This window comes from Semicossyphus pulcher, unplaced genomic scaffold (assembly GCF_022749685.1).
Source record: "Semicossyphus pulcher isolate SPU_LCO1_2020_fin unplaced genomic scaffold, fSemPul1.0.p SCAF_11, whole genome shotgun sequence".
NCBI classification, from domain to species: domain Eukaryota; kingdom Metazoa; phylum Chordata; class Actinopteri; order Labriformes; family Labridae; genus Semicossyphus; species Semicossyphus pulcher.
Window position 1 is genome coordinate 1,306,193 of NW_027211615.1, and position 17,571 is coordinate 1,323,763.

Below are 17,571 nucleotides of genomic sequence, written 5' to 3' on the forward strand. Positions count from 1 at the left end.
GTCGTGTATCCTCGCTTATCGCTCCTCGTAACTCCCTCCTCTCTCCTCGATCCTCCGAGCAGCGATAAGAGCTTGAGACGATCCTCAATATGGCGGCTCCGGAACTACTTCCGGTTCGAGCGAGGAGCGAGGAGATATCAAATAAGAGACTTGGGAAGCAGCATTACTCTAAAGTGTACAGCCTGCCGGAACATTATTAGAAGAAGAAGACGTTAGCATGTATGGATGTGCTAGCGTCCTAAAGGAGCAGAGTAATCGTAGAAAAGACGTCAGCGTTTAGTTTTCTTTTCCTTCTTTGACTCTTGGATGTGTGGAAAATGTCCGGGTTTCAGGATCTTAAAGATTTATTCAGACGGCGGCTGCTCGCTGCGGTTATCAGAGACGAGGCAGGACAAACAACATGCGGATACGAAGAGGAGCTCCACCGCCAAAGAAAACTGCTGGATGTGATTTTAACACCTGAAATAAAGCTGCGGAGAGCAGGTTGGTTTTCTTTCACTGCTGGAAACGTGTTTCCTGCTAATGTTTCAGGGAGCCGAGCCTTTAGCTAACGTTCATAGACACAGAGCGTGTTAGCCGCAGCTAGCTCCTGCTAAGAAAATACCATAGACCAGGAGTACTCAATTAAACTTGAAAGAGGTCCAGTTAGAAAAAAAATTTCTCAAGCAAAGGTCCGGAACATCATAATGTCTGACCTACGTTATGATTCAGTACCATACATTTATACATTTTGAACGTCTGTCAAATCAAATAAAGAAAATACAATTAGGCTAAATAGTTTTTACAACAATGCTTATAACTTTTACACAGAGCTCTCATAATTAAACAATAATAATGAATACTTCAATATTGGTAAGGAAATATAGTGTGTGTTTGTATTTTGGGGGGTCTCCCCCAGGAAACTTTGAGTGTCAAAACCTTTATTTCCTGTATTTTGGTTTATTTTATGCCCCAGTTTGTGATGGAAGTGACTTTATTTGTAAATGAAAACAAATAATTCAAATAATAAATGTCTGGTAACTGGTAGTATAATGTTGTCTATGCAGAAATCAAATGAAAGAGAGAGACAGCTTTACCTCTTCACTTAAGCTGTTATCTCTCTGCCTCCTGACAGAATGATCAGGATTTGACCATAATAGGGGGATTCACTTTATATTTTATTTCATGTTTGCCAAATTTTATTATACGTTTTGCCGAAATGCAGTTGCAGTTAGGCTCTTTCTCACGGTGAGTTTTAAAACAGGCAATGACTATGAAATAAATAATATTTAAACGCACTGTACACTGACGGACTGCTGGAGAGAGCGTGAGCAAGGGGGAGAGAGAGGGCAAGAACAGAAGTGCGGACATAAGAGGAAAACTGGTCATGATGATGAAGCCTGATGTAACTCTGTGTAACTCTCTGGTTTATCAGTGAAGTGTTTGAACTAAACTGACACTGTCACTCCGTTTGTCTCTGTTAACAGAGACTCCAGGCTGCAGACAATGTCTGCGTTTAATAATCGCCACTGTCACGGAACATATACGAGTCTGTCCAGTCTTTAAAGCTCATTTTTCTCTACTGCTCTCATTTTAGAGCACGCCACGTCTACTTTTCCCTGACTCACTTATTTTCTCCCACTGTGTGTCTGTATCTCTCTGCTGGCTCTTCAGTCTGCATGTATTCTCACACGCCCACTGGGTCAGTCGCGATGTTAATCTGAGTGACAGATTTGATTGGCTGAGTAGAGTCACGTGTGATGATTTACAACGAATTCATTGGTCATCGAGTTTCCTGGACCCCCAAATCACTACCGCGAAAACAAAAAAGCGGCACAGGTTAAAATAGATGCGCTTCTCAAAACTGTAAGTCTCAGTGACATCACCCATTGGCGTCTGAAGAAGCAGTTTGAAGCCCGAATTGCGCCGACGCTGGTGTCACCATATTGAAAATGCCAGAGCCAGTGTTGGTACCAGAAGTGCTTGTCAGTACCCCATCCGTCCCGGCTGCCCGATCGGTTCTGCGCATGCTCATACTTATTCCTGCTCGATTTGTACCTCACGTGTGAACTTTTGACGGCAACAAGTCTTTTTTTAAATAACTTTATTACACAATATTAGACAAATACACTACGCTGCAATACAAATAACAGTATGTGGCCGTTATTAGCCAACATAAAAGCACAGAAAAGTTGCACAACTGCTTGTTTTATTAACATTAATTGTTAAAAGAGCTCTGTATCACACATACTGATCAGCTAATTTGGTTAAACTAGCTAATTTAAGAGCCAACCCAATGACACAACTCTCTAATCTTATGTTACACGCCAATTCGACCGCCAGCACACGAACACAACTCTCTCGAGTCGAACGATGCATGCGTGGAACAGATCGGGCAGTGTCGTAAAACAGGTTCGATTCTGCGCATGCGCAGAACTGATCAGGCAGCCAGGACAGATGGGGTACTGACAGTGCTTGGCTGCCAGATCGGCTTGCGGTCCTGCAGTTACAGATGACGTTACACATTATGATTGGCTGAACATCGGAAAGTGTACGGATGCCGTGAGGTTGCGCCGCAGACTGTCAAATTTTAAAACAAGAGAAGAAGAAGACGATCTTGTGAGAAAACAAAAGGAGTAGAGGATTTTATTTTTTTTTACAATATATTTCATCGATTTTTATCGAAACCAAACTTAAACAGCATACAAGTGCTCTGTATTTACAAAGATGTCAAAACAGGAAGGAAAATAAACCACCATCCAAACCAAAATGACTTCAGGTAGCTCACAACTATCCTCACCCCAAAAGAAAAAAAAAAAAAGATACAAGTGCACGAGAAGATAACAGGGTGGATGAAGTTAATAAAAATAAATAAGTAAGCGAAATAAAAACAGATAAACAATAAAATTAAATTTAAAATACCTAAATAAATTAAATAAAGCCATCAATACAACAAAATGATATATACAATTAAATATTCAGGTAAAACCAAAGCAAAAGCAGAGAAGGGGAGATCCAGGGACTGACAGTAACAGATATAATAACACAAATCATCCAGTGGAAGTATTCCAGTCTAAAGCATATCTACCCTTATTTACAGTGTCCTGGAGGGGCGGGGGTAAGTACCTCAAAAAGGCCGACCATGTTCCCTCAAACAAACTATCATTCCCTTTCATTCGCACAGTAAGTCTTTCTAAGGGTAAAACTTTATACCTTTCTTGGTACCACTGTGTGACAGTTGGAGGTTTGTCACTTATCCACTGCTTTAAAATACATCTCCTAGCCAGAAACAGAAGTTTGTCACAAAGTTTGAAATCTGTTCTACTCAGAGATAGTGTTTTGGAAGGCAAGCTTAATATGAAGAGGCCAGAATCCTTTGTAACTTTAAGTGAGAAAATCTTACTCAATTCCTGGGCTACGTTGCTCCAAAACCTTGTAATCAAACGACACTCCCAGAAGCAGTGAATGTATGTCCCAACACACAATTTACATTTGATGCAAAGGGGAGAGGTCCGGTTATCCATCTTGTTAAGTATGAATGGTGTTATGTGGGATCTATGGAGTATCTTATATTGTGTTTCTCTCATTCGGTTGCAGATGAATGTGGTTTTGGCCGAGACTATTGCCTCATGCCGGTCATCTTCGATAAATTGCCCGCCGAGATCGCGTTCCCACTTCTGTATCACCTTCATTATATCTGATGGATCTAAGGAGTAGAACAGCGAATAGGAGTGAGATAGAAAATGTCTTGTGTCTTTTTGATTCAGTACAAATAAATCTATATCACTGAGAGAGGGAGTGCCTGTGCGGAGATTTTTCACCTTTGACAGAATAAAACTACGGAGTTGAAGAAACCCATAAAAGTGTTCAGATGCAATGTTGTATTTTTGTTGAAGCTGTTGGAAGGACATCAGTGTATTGCCCTGGTATACATCCCAAATAAGCCTGATGCCTTTCTTATGCCAACTATCAAACACACTATTATTAATTCCTGGGGCGAACTCTTCATTCCTAGTCAGAGGCGTTAATGCAAAGGATGAAGTGTTTTCCCCAAAATGCTTTGTAATGTCTCGCCAGACTCTGATAGTGTTGTAAATAATAGGGTTACGCTTAATGTCTGGTGACCTCTTTTTTCCATAATTAGTGAGTTTACTCAGCAGGGAGTAGGGAGAAGAGAACCCTTCATCAATACTCGCTTCAGATTTTAAATGAGACTGGAGCCAGTCCCAGACTATTCGGGTGTGGCAGGCCCAGTTATAAAATCTCAGATTGGGTAGGGCTAGGCCCCCTCGTTCCACCGGCAGTTGCAGCGTCCGAATTCTGATTCTGGGTCTTTTATTGTGCCAAATAAATTGTGAAAAGGCCCTTTCTAGATCTAAGATAACCTTCTTTGATATCCATAATGGTAACATCTGCAAAGGGTAAAGCAACCTGGGGAGTATGTTCATCTTTATGAGACTGATTCTGCCCATCCAGGAGAGAGGAAGGTCACGCCACCTCTCGAGGTCATTCTTAACTGTTCTGATTGTAGGCACAAAATTAAGTCTCCCCAGGTCCTCAACATTAGATGACACTTTAATACCAAGAGAAACAAAGCCTGAGGTGGCCCATCTGAATGGAAAGTTTGTATCTAAGCTTGTTCTACTATAATTCCCCAGGGGCAGGGCCTCACATTTTGTGTAATTTACTTTGTAGCCGGATATGGAGCCAAATGAGTTTATAATTGACAGAGTGGCCGGTTCTGATACCTCAGGATTTGAAAGAAAAGTAAAACGTCATCAGCATATAATGCTATCTTGTGAGTAGTCTTGCCTAAAGTAACACCGTGTATATCCTTACTATTCCTGATGCGTTCCGCTAGTGGCTCTAAAGTGAGGGCGAAAAGGAGGGGGGAGAGCGGGCAGCCCTGTCTTGTCCCTCTACCGAGCGGGAAGGAAGAAGAACGCATGCCATTGGTCAAGACACAGGCCTCTGGTGATTGATAAATAAGTTTTATCCAGTTTATAAACTCCTCTCCTAATCCGAACCTGCTCAGGACATCCCACATGAACCTCCACTCCACCCTATCGAACGCCTTTTCCGCGTCCAATGATATAGCTAATGCCCGGTGTTGCATCTCTGAGGAGTACTGTACCACATTAAGAAGTCTTCTCACATTAGAGTACGAGAACCTCCCCCTGATAAAGCCTGTCTGATCGTCATTTATAAGTGAGGGTAAATAATTCTCCAATCTTCTGGCCAGTACTTTAGAAAGTATCTTGCTGTCCACATTTATAAGGCTAACAGGTCTATAAGAACCACATTCCTCTGGTGGTTTATTTTTCTTCAGGATTAAAGAGATATTGGCTAAATTTAGAGAGGGAGGGAGACATCCATTCCTGAAGGAGTCCAAAAACATATCGGTCAGAGGGCCCACCACAATTCTGCTCATTTTTTTATAATATTCCGGCCCATAGCCATCTGGCCCTGGTGCTTTCCCACTTTGAAGTGTGCGGATAGCCTCCAGGACCTCTTCCCTGGTAACCGGTCTATTCAGGAGCTCCTGTTGTTCTTCCGTAAGAGAGGGGAGACTGATTTGATCCAGGAAGGATTTTCTTAGATCATCCGATGTATTGCATTCGGTGGAATATAACTTGTAATAGAACTGTCTCATAATATTGTTAATTTTTTTTGATTCATGAACTTTGTCTCCATTACTATCTTTAAGTGATGATATTAAATTAATGGCATTTCTGCCCTTTGCCAGACGGGCAAGAAGGCGGCCAGGCTTATTGCCGTGTTCATATAACCTCTGTCTGGCAAAGAGGATAGAAGCCTCTGCTTTGCTTGTTAATAGTTGATTAAGTGCCGATCTTGCTGCTTCTAAGTTTTTGAGATTGTGTTTAGACGGAGACCCTTTAAACTTGTTCTCTAAATCCTGGATCGCATGTTTTTCCATTCCAATTGCTTCCTGATTGTATCCCTCTTATGAGCTGCTGTGTAGATATAATGGACCCCCTCATAAACGCCTTAGCAGTTTCCCATAACAGGGAAGGATTTATACCTGGTGTGTTATTTGTTGCCATGAAAAGTTCCCATTCCTTCTCCAGAAAATCCAAAAATGGGGGACTACTTAAAAGTGAGGAATTAAGTCTCCAGTGGCGTGTGGAGGGATCGAGATGGGGGGGGGGTGGATATAGTCATAGATACCGGGTTATGATCAGACAATGTACATATTCCAATTGAACATGCTTTAACTCTATCTACTACATCTCTAGACACCAGAAAATAGTCGATTCTTGATAGAGATTGGTGGGGGTGGGAGTAAAAAGTGTAGTCTTTTGCCGTTGGATTTATAATTCTCCAAACGTCAAAGAGACCCAGATCCACACACAGCCCCTTCAGCCTTGTTGTCTTTTTTGATATAAAAGCAGGTTTTGATGGAGATTGGTCAACACTAGCATCCTGTCCACAGTTTAAGTCTCCTCCGAATACTGTGAAGGGGGTCAAACGTGGGGATGCCGCTGCGAGCAGTCTAGAAAAGAAAGAGGGCTCGAATGCGTTAGGGCCATAGACAGAGCCGATAAGGTTTCGCTCCCCATAAAGGAAACCTGAGATAAAAACAAATCGTCCCTCATCATCCTTAATAACCTCGTCCAGAGTAAACGGTAGTTTCTTGTGAATGAGAATGGCTACTCCTCTACTATGTGAATTGAAGGATGAATAGAACACCTGGCCTATCCAGCTTCTCCTTAATTTAATGTGTTCCAAATCTGTCAAATATGTTTCTTATAGAAGGGCAATTTGTGCATTCTCTCTCTTCAATAAAGAAATAATCTTCTGCCTTTTTACAACATGGCCGACCCCCTTGACGTTTAAAGAAATAATCTTAATGTCACTCATGGTTGTTATATGAAGATAAGATATACGCCAATAATGCACAGGCCAGATAAGGTTCGGGGTCGTGAGCAATGCTAACATAGTAGCTTTATCTTCCCAAGTTGTAGCTAAGATGAAAACAAAAAAGTTAAAAAATAAACATAAAAGAATACATATATATTCAGCAGAATTCAATGGTGGTGAGGAGGTAGTCTTACATTTCAGAGCACTGCGAGCAAAAAATCCGCCTCTGAACAATGGGCATTGAACACTGAAATAGACCTCAACAGGCCTAAGAAAGAACAAAAAACACAGCCATAATAACCAGGTTTGTGTAACGGTTACAAGTGGTTGTATGACCCTGAAAGCGCAGGTAACACCGAAGAAGAGCAACAACCTCAATCTCTTCAAAAGACTCCCGCCCCCACGACCCAGATAGATTCATATCCCTTTAGAACCCGAAAATAATAATTAAAGAGGGATTATGTCAGACCCCTTGCTCCTCAGGGGTTATGATGCTTTAGCCAAAGCTCCAAATTACAGACATCCCTTTTTTACTAGACTAGGCTTAGTTCAACTTTCAACCTTTTGAGTTAACATCACTAAGTGCAGTGTGGCTATAATTTAGATTACAATACAGCAGTTCAAACTTAAATTACCGAGTGACACCTGTCACAAAATATACTGTATATTTACCCAGTGGTAATCGTTGCACAGTTCACGGCAGTCCATCCGCAAATGCCTGCGCAGCTCGGGGGGACTGGAAAGCATGTTTCTCTCCGTTGTACGTGAAGGTTAGGACGGCGGGGAACCTCATGAAGAAGCGGATGTTCAGTCCGATCAGACGTTCACACACCTTGTTTAAGCTGCGCCGCTTCTCCTTCACTGCAGCCGAAAAATCCTGCTGAATGTACAGCTTCTGTCCCTCATGAGTCAGCTGCCGTCTCTCCCTCAGTGCAGCCATGATCCGTTGTTTCTCCCCGGAGTTGTGCAGCTTGATGATGACGGGTCTGGGGCGGTCGCCGCGGGCGGGTCCTAGCCCTCTGTGCGCCCGGTCGATTTTAATTATGCCCCGTTTAGTATCAAAGTTCAGTATTTTTGGCAGCCAGCGTTCAAAGAAAGCAACAGGTTGCTCACCTTCAGCTCCTTCCTTTAGGCCCACAACCCTGATATTGTCCCGTCTCGCCCTGTTCTCCATATCGTCTGCTTTTTCAGTGAGAGTTTGTAACTTCTTCTCAACTTCACGGAGCTTGTTTTCGGTGGTAGCTAGCGTGTCTTCCAGTGTGGACACTCGGCCCTCTGCTTCGTCCAGTCTTTTACTGTTGCCTTCCACCCGGGGTGTCATAACTTCCAGTGCGTTCGTAAATTTGGCAAGCTTCTCCTCTAACATCTTGCAGATGCTCTCGGTAACTTCTTGAACTAGCTGTGAGGAGTAGCCACCAGCACCCGCGCCGCCATCTTGCGCTTCGACGTCCTGTCGGCCCCTGGTTGTTCTTTGAGATTTACTTGTTTTTTCAGGCGGAACCGAGCCACTTTCCTTGCTTGACATCGTTAGGAAGGTCTGTGGTGCGTAAAATTTAAATTACGGTCGATGGGAGCGGGAGCTCAGTGCCAGTCCAACCTCTCAGCTCAGTGACGTCATACCCCCCCCCCCCCCCGGAGTAAAGGATTGAAAATATATCTCCTTGTACCTTATGGAGCGGAAATATATCTTCTTGTTCTTACCTCTTAAATCAGTATGTCCTCGGTTTAAAATTTGACAGTATGGGGCACAAACACTCGTACTAGTTGTGCTCGGCTGCCAGATCGGCTTAGGGTGCTACAAACTCACGTGCCAAATGTGCTCGGCTGCACAAACTCGGGTACCAGATGTGCTCGGCTGTCAGATCTCGGGGTCCAGCAGTTACAGATGAAAAATATTGTATACGGATGGGTCACTGTCAACAATAAATATATTAAATATATCTGGTATTGTATTATTAAAACATCTATATCTATAGAAATATGTATTTTTGGCATTGATATAGTTCTATTCTATTAGACCCAGACTGCAGTAAGACATTTGCATAGCACAGAATTGCCATTAAATTAGATGGCCCCGAACCGATCTGGCAGCCAAGCACAACTCGTACGTGTTTGCGCCACAGACTGTCAAATTTTAAATTGAGGGAAGAGTACGATCAAATTTTATTTTAAGAGGTAAGAACAAGGAGATATATTTACAGTCCTTTACTCTTTTTGTTTTCTAATGAGATCGTCTTCTTCTTCTCTCATTTTAAAATTTGACAGTCTGTGGCACGACCTCACAGCATCCCTACACTTTCCGACATTATGCCAATCATAATGTTTAACGTCACCTGTAACCGCAGGACCCTGAGCCGATCTGGCAGCCGAAGCACATCTGGTACATACACTGGCTAATCCAGAGACATGGACATACCCCTGCATCCTGAGAGGGGTGAAGCCAGACAGAGTGAATGGGCAGTGGACTGATGAGGCAGCAGTCTTCTTCCAACAGTGTTTGTAGCAGAAGAACCTCCAGATCTTCCTCAGAGAGTTTGTGTCAAACACACACTGGAAGGTGGACATTCTGGCTGACAGCATCCATGTTGCCAAGGAGTTGGTTGATGCTGGAAACGGCAGTTATATAGACGTCATGCTAGGACTGAGGTTTCAGGAACAGAGCCTCTGTAGCCCTTATAGCCCCGACGGTGAGGAAGAGCGTGTCCCAGAAGATGAAGGCTCTGATGGGAAGGGTGATCTTTCTGTTGCGTCTACTGATGAAGCAGATGGGAAGATGCCTCCAAGTGTTGGGTCTGAATCAAGACAATGTATTCTGATGTGAAGGTGGTCTGCTTGAATGTTGTCAATGAGCAGCGGGGCCCTGCAGGAAATTTACCAGATGCAGCAATTCCCTCTCACCCCGCGTCTGATTAATTCAAGTGAAATCCTGCTTGTTGTATTATTTGGCTCTTCACTATGAGCGCGATAGCTGCCTAAGAGCTATAATCACAAAAAGGATTTATTACGTTTCAGATTTATCAGTATTCCCTTTAATCAACCTAATAAATATATAATGTATTTGTTATTTTTATAGTGAAACTGATTTTTCGTTCTTATTTTGCATACCTTTTTCAGGATCTGTTGAGTCAACAGCACCATGTTGTTTTCCTAACAAAAAAAAGAAATCTGGCTGAATGAACGGTTCAAATAAGTTTTAAGATTTATAAGATAAGATTTAAATGAGGTGTGCTTTTATTGGGCACATATGTTGATGAATGTTCATTTTAATTGTGTTTATCTATTTTAAATTGTTCAGAGTGCTTGAATTTGTTGGTTTTGAGTTTGAGTGCCATACTAGCTTGGTTTAAACTTTTTATAATAAGTGCCTTGTGCAGAGCAATTTTGAGTTGTGAGGCAACATTAAATCTCTATTCATATAAAAAAAATAAAAAATCCAGAGACGGGCAAAGAGGCGGAGCGCGACTGAGCTAAAGCCTATGGCTGAGCTCTATGGGCGGGCCGCATGAATCAGCCAGCTACAGCTATGAAGCTAGTCTATATGCTCCTCAGCGCAGCTAATGGTTATTAGCCATAGACTGTATAAATAATGAATAAGCTAGTTTGACTTTGCCAGGAGGAGATTCTGTTTGTGATGGTGACTTACTGCAGGTGCTCGCTCGCCCGGTGAGAGAGCGGCCAGCCGACATGTAACAGGAAACGTAAAATAAATAAACACTGCCCAGGCTAACAAGCAGCTAAAGCGAGCACAGAATACCTGCTACTTAGTGCTAAAAATATTTCAATACAATAACACTTACATTAAACTCACCGAAAAGCTGGAGCTCAGACTTCTTGCACAGCAATAAAGTTCCATAAATCCCACAGAGAGATTATTTGTCCAAACTTTGAATGAAAAAAATCCCCAAAAGTCTCTTACAACACAAACAGGTGAAGTTAAGCTCAGTGTCTGTGTCTGTGTTGACGTCTAGCAGACAGCCAGCAGGATCCACCTGTCAATCAAGTGATCCGGCCCCTATGATTTAAGGCTTAATGTAATTAAAATGGGTGTATTATAAAAAAATTCACCCCCCAATTCATTCAGTGACTTTTTCACAGCGCATACCGTGCACCATAACAAAGACCCAACTAATCGATGATGAAATTCGTTGCCAACTATTTTAATCATCGGTTTTAATCGATTTAATCGATTAGTTGTTGCAGCCCTAAATAAAACAAACAAAATGTACACGTCATATACATAAGCATACGCATACATACTAATGTACATATATATAATTAAGCGCACATTTACACACACCTATATATGAATAAGGAAGAGACCAACACATATCATGACATAGACTAGATGTTAGCATTGGCCTGTGGTGGAACCAGTTTAAAGTTTACAGCATGCCCACAGCTGCTCAAGGTAACTTTTCCATGTATTCAGTAAATGGCTGCCAGATCCCTAAAAATACATCAGATCTGTTTCTCAGCAGGTGATTTTTTCTGATATCCATTTTGATATGTAGAGGGGGGAATCTGACTTCCAGGTTAATAGTGCTGTCACGATACCAACATTTTGGCTTCGATACCAATACCAAGTTTAGTATCATGATACTCGATACTGAAATGATATTTAAAACTAAAACTAAACTGGTTTGATACTCGATACCTAATAGAGCAGAAAACAGGATGTCCAGAAGGGTTGGTCACATTTTAGAATTCACAGTTTAACATTTTTTGACACTGAGATTACTCTACCATTACTACCAAACAAACTAGTTTTTTGCTGGATCTCCAAGTCAGAAAAAATTTAAATTTAAATTTAGTAGAACATTTTAAACGTGTAGCTGTTGTTTCAATTACCACAGCTTACCACAACATTTGCAATGCATTTTAAATTATTGAATATTAATTTCGTACATATCAGGGCAAATTGCATATTTATATTTACATTAACTATATTTCTTTATTCTACATCTACTGGCTGAAACCCAGTGCTCTTTTGCAAAACCACGACACTCACAGAGCGTACAAAAAACATTTTCAATTATATCTAAACTATGTCATTAGAATTTCATTTATATCAGGTCATATGCTAGCTCCAAACAACAAACCATGTTTCTACCAACAGGCCATTTCCACTTAAAAGATACTCCAGCAACCCATTCACATTTTTTGAAATGATCGAGGAGCATTACGTGCTGTGATATGTTCGCTAAATTTATGGTGGGGTTGTGTCTCTTTTGCTGGCCGCTCTGTCTGACACTGTTGTTCCACCATAATAGAAGTGACATCTAACGTCAGCTTGTAGCCCTGCATTATTTTAGCATTTAAAAGCACACAAATGATACCCAACATGATGCATTTGTCGTTTTGGAACTTTCCAATATGCTTGTCATGCTACGATGCACGCTACGGATTTTGACCCGCTACTGTTACGCTTATGTTATGTAGCTGTGATGTTCATCCCAGTGTTTCCGCTACATACATTTACTGGCGGCAGCTGTGCAGACAGAAGAGTTGCATATGTGTTTGGGGGACTGAAACAAAGCAAAGTGATCACATTAAAGTAGATTGTGAATTAAAAATTAATAAGGTGAAGAAGAGAGCACAATTAAAGGTGCTTTATGTAACTTTCAGAAAATCCTCATTCCTAGCGACAAGGTCGGCCGTTGAGGGAACTGCAGTCAACCTTCTTGTACGCGCTCGCATCCAGGGTTTTTGCAGAAGACACATGAAACTGAGCATGCTCAGTCTCAGAACTCACCGGCTCTGTTTACTTTTCATTGACGAGACGTGTTCATTGACCAGCATCATGTTGTCCAAAATCAACACTTTGTCATAATACCTAAGTTAATATCATGTAAGGTGGCTAAGTTATTTGTCAAGCTAGACTGACAACAGTGATATACACACTCGGATAGTATTTTGGTAGTCATAACGTTAGCGAGCATGCTAAGGTCAGCCATCTATCTCTAACATAAATATGCTACATGACTCCGGCATTGTGCTTCGTAACCAAACGGCAAATTACACCAGCGAACCAGCAAATCCTCACAAGCATTAGCAAACATTAGCCAGGCAGGGCAGGGCGGCTGGAGAGAGCTGGGAAGAAGCACTTGTGCTGTGACACCTGCCTAAAACTTTTGCACAGTACTGTATGTTTAATTAGTGTGACCAGCCCCGTGGGAACTAATGTAAACGAAACTTGCGCATCCTATTTCCTGTCACCAAACGCACAACCTCATGCTGTGTGCACGCAGCAGGTGAAGCCACTTATAATAGGGACGCATTCACTGAAAAGCCGACTTGCATAACTGCGCATCTAACTCAATCATCCCGCCGACATTGGGCTGCAGCCTCAAGCGCAAGTCTGTAGGCAAGTGACACACACACACTCTGCATGCAGAGCGTCAGGTCTCAGTGTGCTCTGCAGAAGAGATGCACTATGTGATATCAGACAGACTTTTCCTGTAGATAAGTTATAGAAAACGTGCCCGAAAACCAAAACATTTGTGTTTATCATGTTACTGACGGTATTGCAAAATCCATGTTGTGGCACAATGTGACTCCGGTGATGGTATGAAACCGGTATATCGTCCACCCCTATGGGGATGTTTTCTGTTGGTCTTTTGCCATTACTGCAGATGTGATTTGTTTGTTTAATTTATTGAAAGGAATTAAACTTCAGTGCCATTTGTTTGTACAGCTTCAGTGAAGTATGTCATCAGATCATGAACGGTTTGTGCTCTCTGCTGGGTATTTTCAGACTTTTTCAAGCAGTTTGAATATTGGGACAGCTGATTCCAGAATAATGAAGCCTCCTCTATTGTAGTTCAGCTGGATGACTGCTGAATCATATGCTCTTTATTGTAATGTTACACTATTCACTTTGCTGTCTTTGCTGTCATTGTTGTCATTCGGCCAATTTAGGAGATAATCCTAAATGTACAGCTGACAACAGTCACCAGCTATAAAGACAAAATTTCTACCGTTCTTTAACAGTTTACTTAAACATTTTGTGATGGTGTTGTTTAAAATCTGTTTTATTTTTGTTTACTGTGTCCTGCAGACGTCCAGCAGCTGTTGGTGATTAAAGAAGAGCGTCAACCTGAGCAGCAGGAGTGGAGCCCCAGTCTGGACCAGGAGGACGCTGACCCCCCCCACATTAAAGAAGAACTGGAAGAACTCTGGATCAGTCAGGAGGGAGAGCAGCTTCAAGGACTGGAGGAGGCTGATACCAACAAGTTCCCCTTCACTATTGTCACTGTGAAGAGTGAAGATGATGAAGAGAAACCTCAGTCCTCACAGCTCCATCAGAGACAAACTGAACAGATGGAAACAGGAGCTGATGGAGAGGACTGTGGAGGAGCAGAACCAGCCAGGAACTCAGATCCAGAGAGACATTTACAACCAGAGACTGAGGTCAAGACTGAAGACTCTTCTGAACCTGAGACTGAAGACAGTGATGATGATTGGAAGGAGACCAGAGAACATCAGTCAGGTTTAAACTCTGTGAACTTTAAATATAAGAGACCAGAGAATAATAAGAAATCACATAGCTGCTCTGAGTGTGGTAAAAGTTTTCACTGTAAAAGAGATCTGACCAGACACATGAGAATTCACACAGAAGAGAAACCCTTCAGCTGCTCTGTTTGCTATAAAAGATTTAACCAAAAATCACATCTGACCAGACACATGAGAATTCACACAGGAGGGAACCCCTTCAGCTGCTCTGAGTGTGGTAAAAGATTTAACTATAAAAAAAGTCTGAGCAGTCATATGTTAGTTCACACAGGAGAGAAACCCTTCAGCTGCTCTGAGTGTGGTAAAAGTTTTCACTGTAAAAGAGATCTGACCAGACACATGAGAATTCACACAGGAGAGAAACCCTTCAGCTGCTCTGTTTGCTATAAAAGATTTAACCAAAAATCACATCTGACCAGACACATGAGAATTCACACAGGAGAGAACCCCTTCAGCTGCTCTGACTGTGGTAAAAGATTTAAACGAAAAGGAAGTCTGTCCGAACATATGTTAGTTCACACAGGAGAGAACCCCTTCAGCTGCTCTGAGTGCGGTAAAAGATTTAACTATAAAAAAAGTCTGAGCAGTCATATGTTAGTTCACACAGGAGAGAAACCCTTCAGCTGCTCTGAGTGTGGTAAAAGATTTAAGTTTAGAGTAAATCTGACTAGACACATAAGAATTCACACAGGAGAGAAACCCTTCAGCTGCTCTGAGTGTGGTAAAAGTTTTAACTGTAAAGGGAATCTGACGAAACACATGATTATTCACATGGGAGTGAGACCCTTCAGCTGCTCTGAGTGCGGTAAGGGTTTTAACTTTAATCAAAATCTGACCAGTCATATGTTAGTTCACAGAGGTGAGAAACCCTTCAACTGCAGTGTTTACAACCAAAGATTAGAAAACCACAAGTGTGTTGGCTTTCAGGCTTCAGAGCTTCATCTAAACCAATGTGGGGAGAAAAGAGAGGCAGAAACAGGACCTGATGGAGAGGCCTGTGAAGAAGTAGAACCAGCCAGGAACTCAGATCTAGAGAGACATAGACATCCAGAGGTCAACACTGAAGACTCTTCTGAACCTGAGACTGAGGACAGTGAGGATGATTGGAAGGAGACCAGAGAACATCAGTCAATTTTCAACTCTGAGAAAAGTTGAAATTTCTGTCAGTGATATGAGATGTAACAAGGTGAGATGTGTGTTGCACAGCACTTCACAGTCAGTGGTGTCCGAGCAGTCCTGCAGTGCCTCAGTTCACTCCTTAGACCACTTCTTCAGATACCTTGTGGTTGCTTCTTCACCAGAAGTATGTAATTGGGCTGCAGTCTCACCCGGTTGTGATCTGAGCGGGCAGATGGGTGAAGAGCTGTATGCATCCTTGGTGTTTTCATACAGAAAGTCCAAAGTTTTGTTGTCTCTCGTGTGGCAGGCAACATACTGGGTGAATGTAGGGACAGTGGCAGACAGGAATGCATGTTTGAAGTCTCCTGGTATGAGGATGAGGGCCTGAGGGTGCGATGTTTGCAGCTGAGACACTACACTGATACCAATTGTAGGGCTGTGCAAAAATATCGATGCATTGAAGTATTGCGATATTTCATTTTCACGATACATTTAAGACGCCCTCATATTTCCCTGAAATTCCTGAGATCATAACGACCTCCGCTCCTGTAAAAGTCGCTGTAATGCTGGGAGGCTGGTTTCTTCCCTGCATCAGTCAGTGCCAGCATTACTGCAGAAGAGCAGGGGTCAGACCATACTTCGGTTTTGCAACCAAAACAGAGACAAATGATTGAGATAATCAGCCTATGATCGCACAGACGAGACGCCGCGCAGATAACCTTTTTTATCCACACATCTACAGCTCTGCTGTGCTGTTACATGGCAGCATGTCCCTCTTCCTGTTTCTCGATCACAATATGTGTCTGCTCTGTTCGCATTATCACAATTTACGTTTTACAAAGTAGCCCAATTTTTATTTTTTCACCGCGACTCCGTTTTGTGAAGGAGGCTCATCTGTAAAGACGCTGCGCATAGAAAATGATCCAAAGCCGACAATGTTCAGGATGACATGGCCACTACGTCGCGGCAATTTCAAGCTTTGAAACAGCGAAATAACTAGGTCCATATGTGACAGAAGACAGGAGGGATGTACTGGCGGACGTCTCTCTCTGCATGTTCGTGTGTGTTTGTCTGAATAGCATGTACGCCGCTCAGAACAGGTGCAGGAGGGGCACAGAGCAAAGGGAGGATGTTCAGTAATTAATCAATCGTGGATGAAGATCTTGGACAGATAAAATGGGCGACCTGCCCTGGTATCTTCAGTGTGTGGGAAACACTGTGACAATAGCAACCATATTCATTTCAGTTCAGTGGCACAAAATAATTTTATTAATATGCAAATTATTTTCATATGATGTCATGTTATTTTCATTTTAGTTCCCTGTCTTTAGTTACACAGAACACTACACATTTTATTTTAATGTTGTGGCATCAACATTTGAGTATAGTGACACATTAAGAATATTTTCACTTTACTTTCATATGGTGTGTAATGGCATCATTCCATTCAGTGTGTGAAACTAGAAATTCAAATATATTTGGTCTAATAAATTAAAATGGAAATTTTAAATTAAATAGTTTTAATTCAATGTGTGCGCCCAGGTGGTACACAGCAAGTTGTATTCTCTGTTCCACTTTAACATTTTCCGTAAATTATGAAGAATATTGCAAAGTATCACTATAAGTAACGTATCGTGACCCAAGTATCGGGATACGTATCGTATCATGAGGTCTTTGCCAATACCCAGCCCTAATCGATTGGGATTGTGTTGAGTATCGGCTGACATGAGTTTTAAAAAAAACATAGTACTGTTGGAGAAACACTGATTGCTGACATTATACTTGCATTCAGTAACATTACAGTGTGTGGTTGCACCACACTGATGTTTGATATCGTCACACAATATTTATCCTTACACCAGTAGATTTTTGGGTGTGGGGGGTAATAAATGACGGTATCAGATCAGTGAATTGACTGGTGTACTCCCAGATACTAGATGTTTGTTTAATTTTGTATGAATGAATTAGTTTATATGTTTGTAACAAAACAAGATGTCATTGCTTTGTTCTAATCCAGTTAACATGAAACAATAAAAATTAAGTGAATGATACTTTGACAACGTGTTTAGCTGGTCTTGA

At 41.8% G+C, this 17,571-nt stretch overlaps 1 protein-coding gene across 1 annotated transcript; it reads left to right on the forward strand.

Annotated features, from left to right (window-relative positions):
* Positions 1-266: 266 nt before the first annotated feature.
* Positions 267-15,558, forward strand: LOC138611016 (gastrula zinc finger protein XlCGF57.1-like). Its single transcript, XM_069683900.1, has 2 exons — positions 267-483; positions 13,919-15,558. Exons 1-2 carry the CDS (start codon positions 318-320, stop codon positions 15,526-15,528), a joined length of 1,776 nt encoding a protein of 591 aa, XP_069540001.1. The 5' UTR covers positions 267-317; the 3' UTR covers positions 15,529-15,558.
* Positions 15,559-17,571: the final 2,013 nt, after the last annotated feature.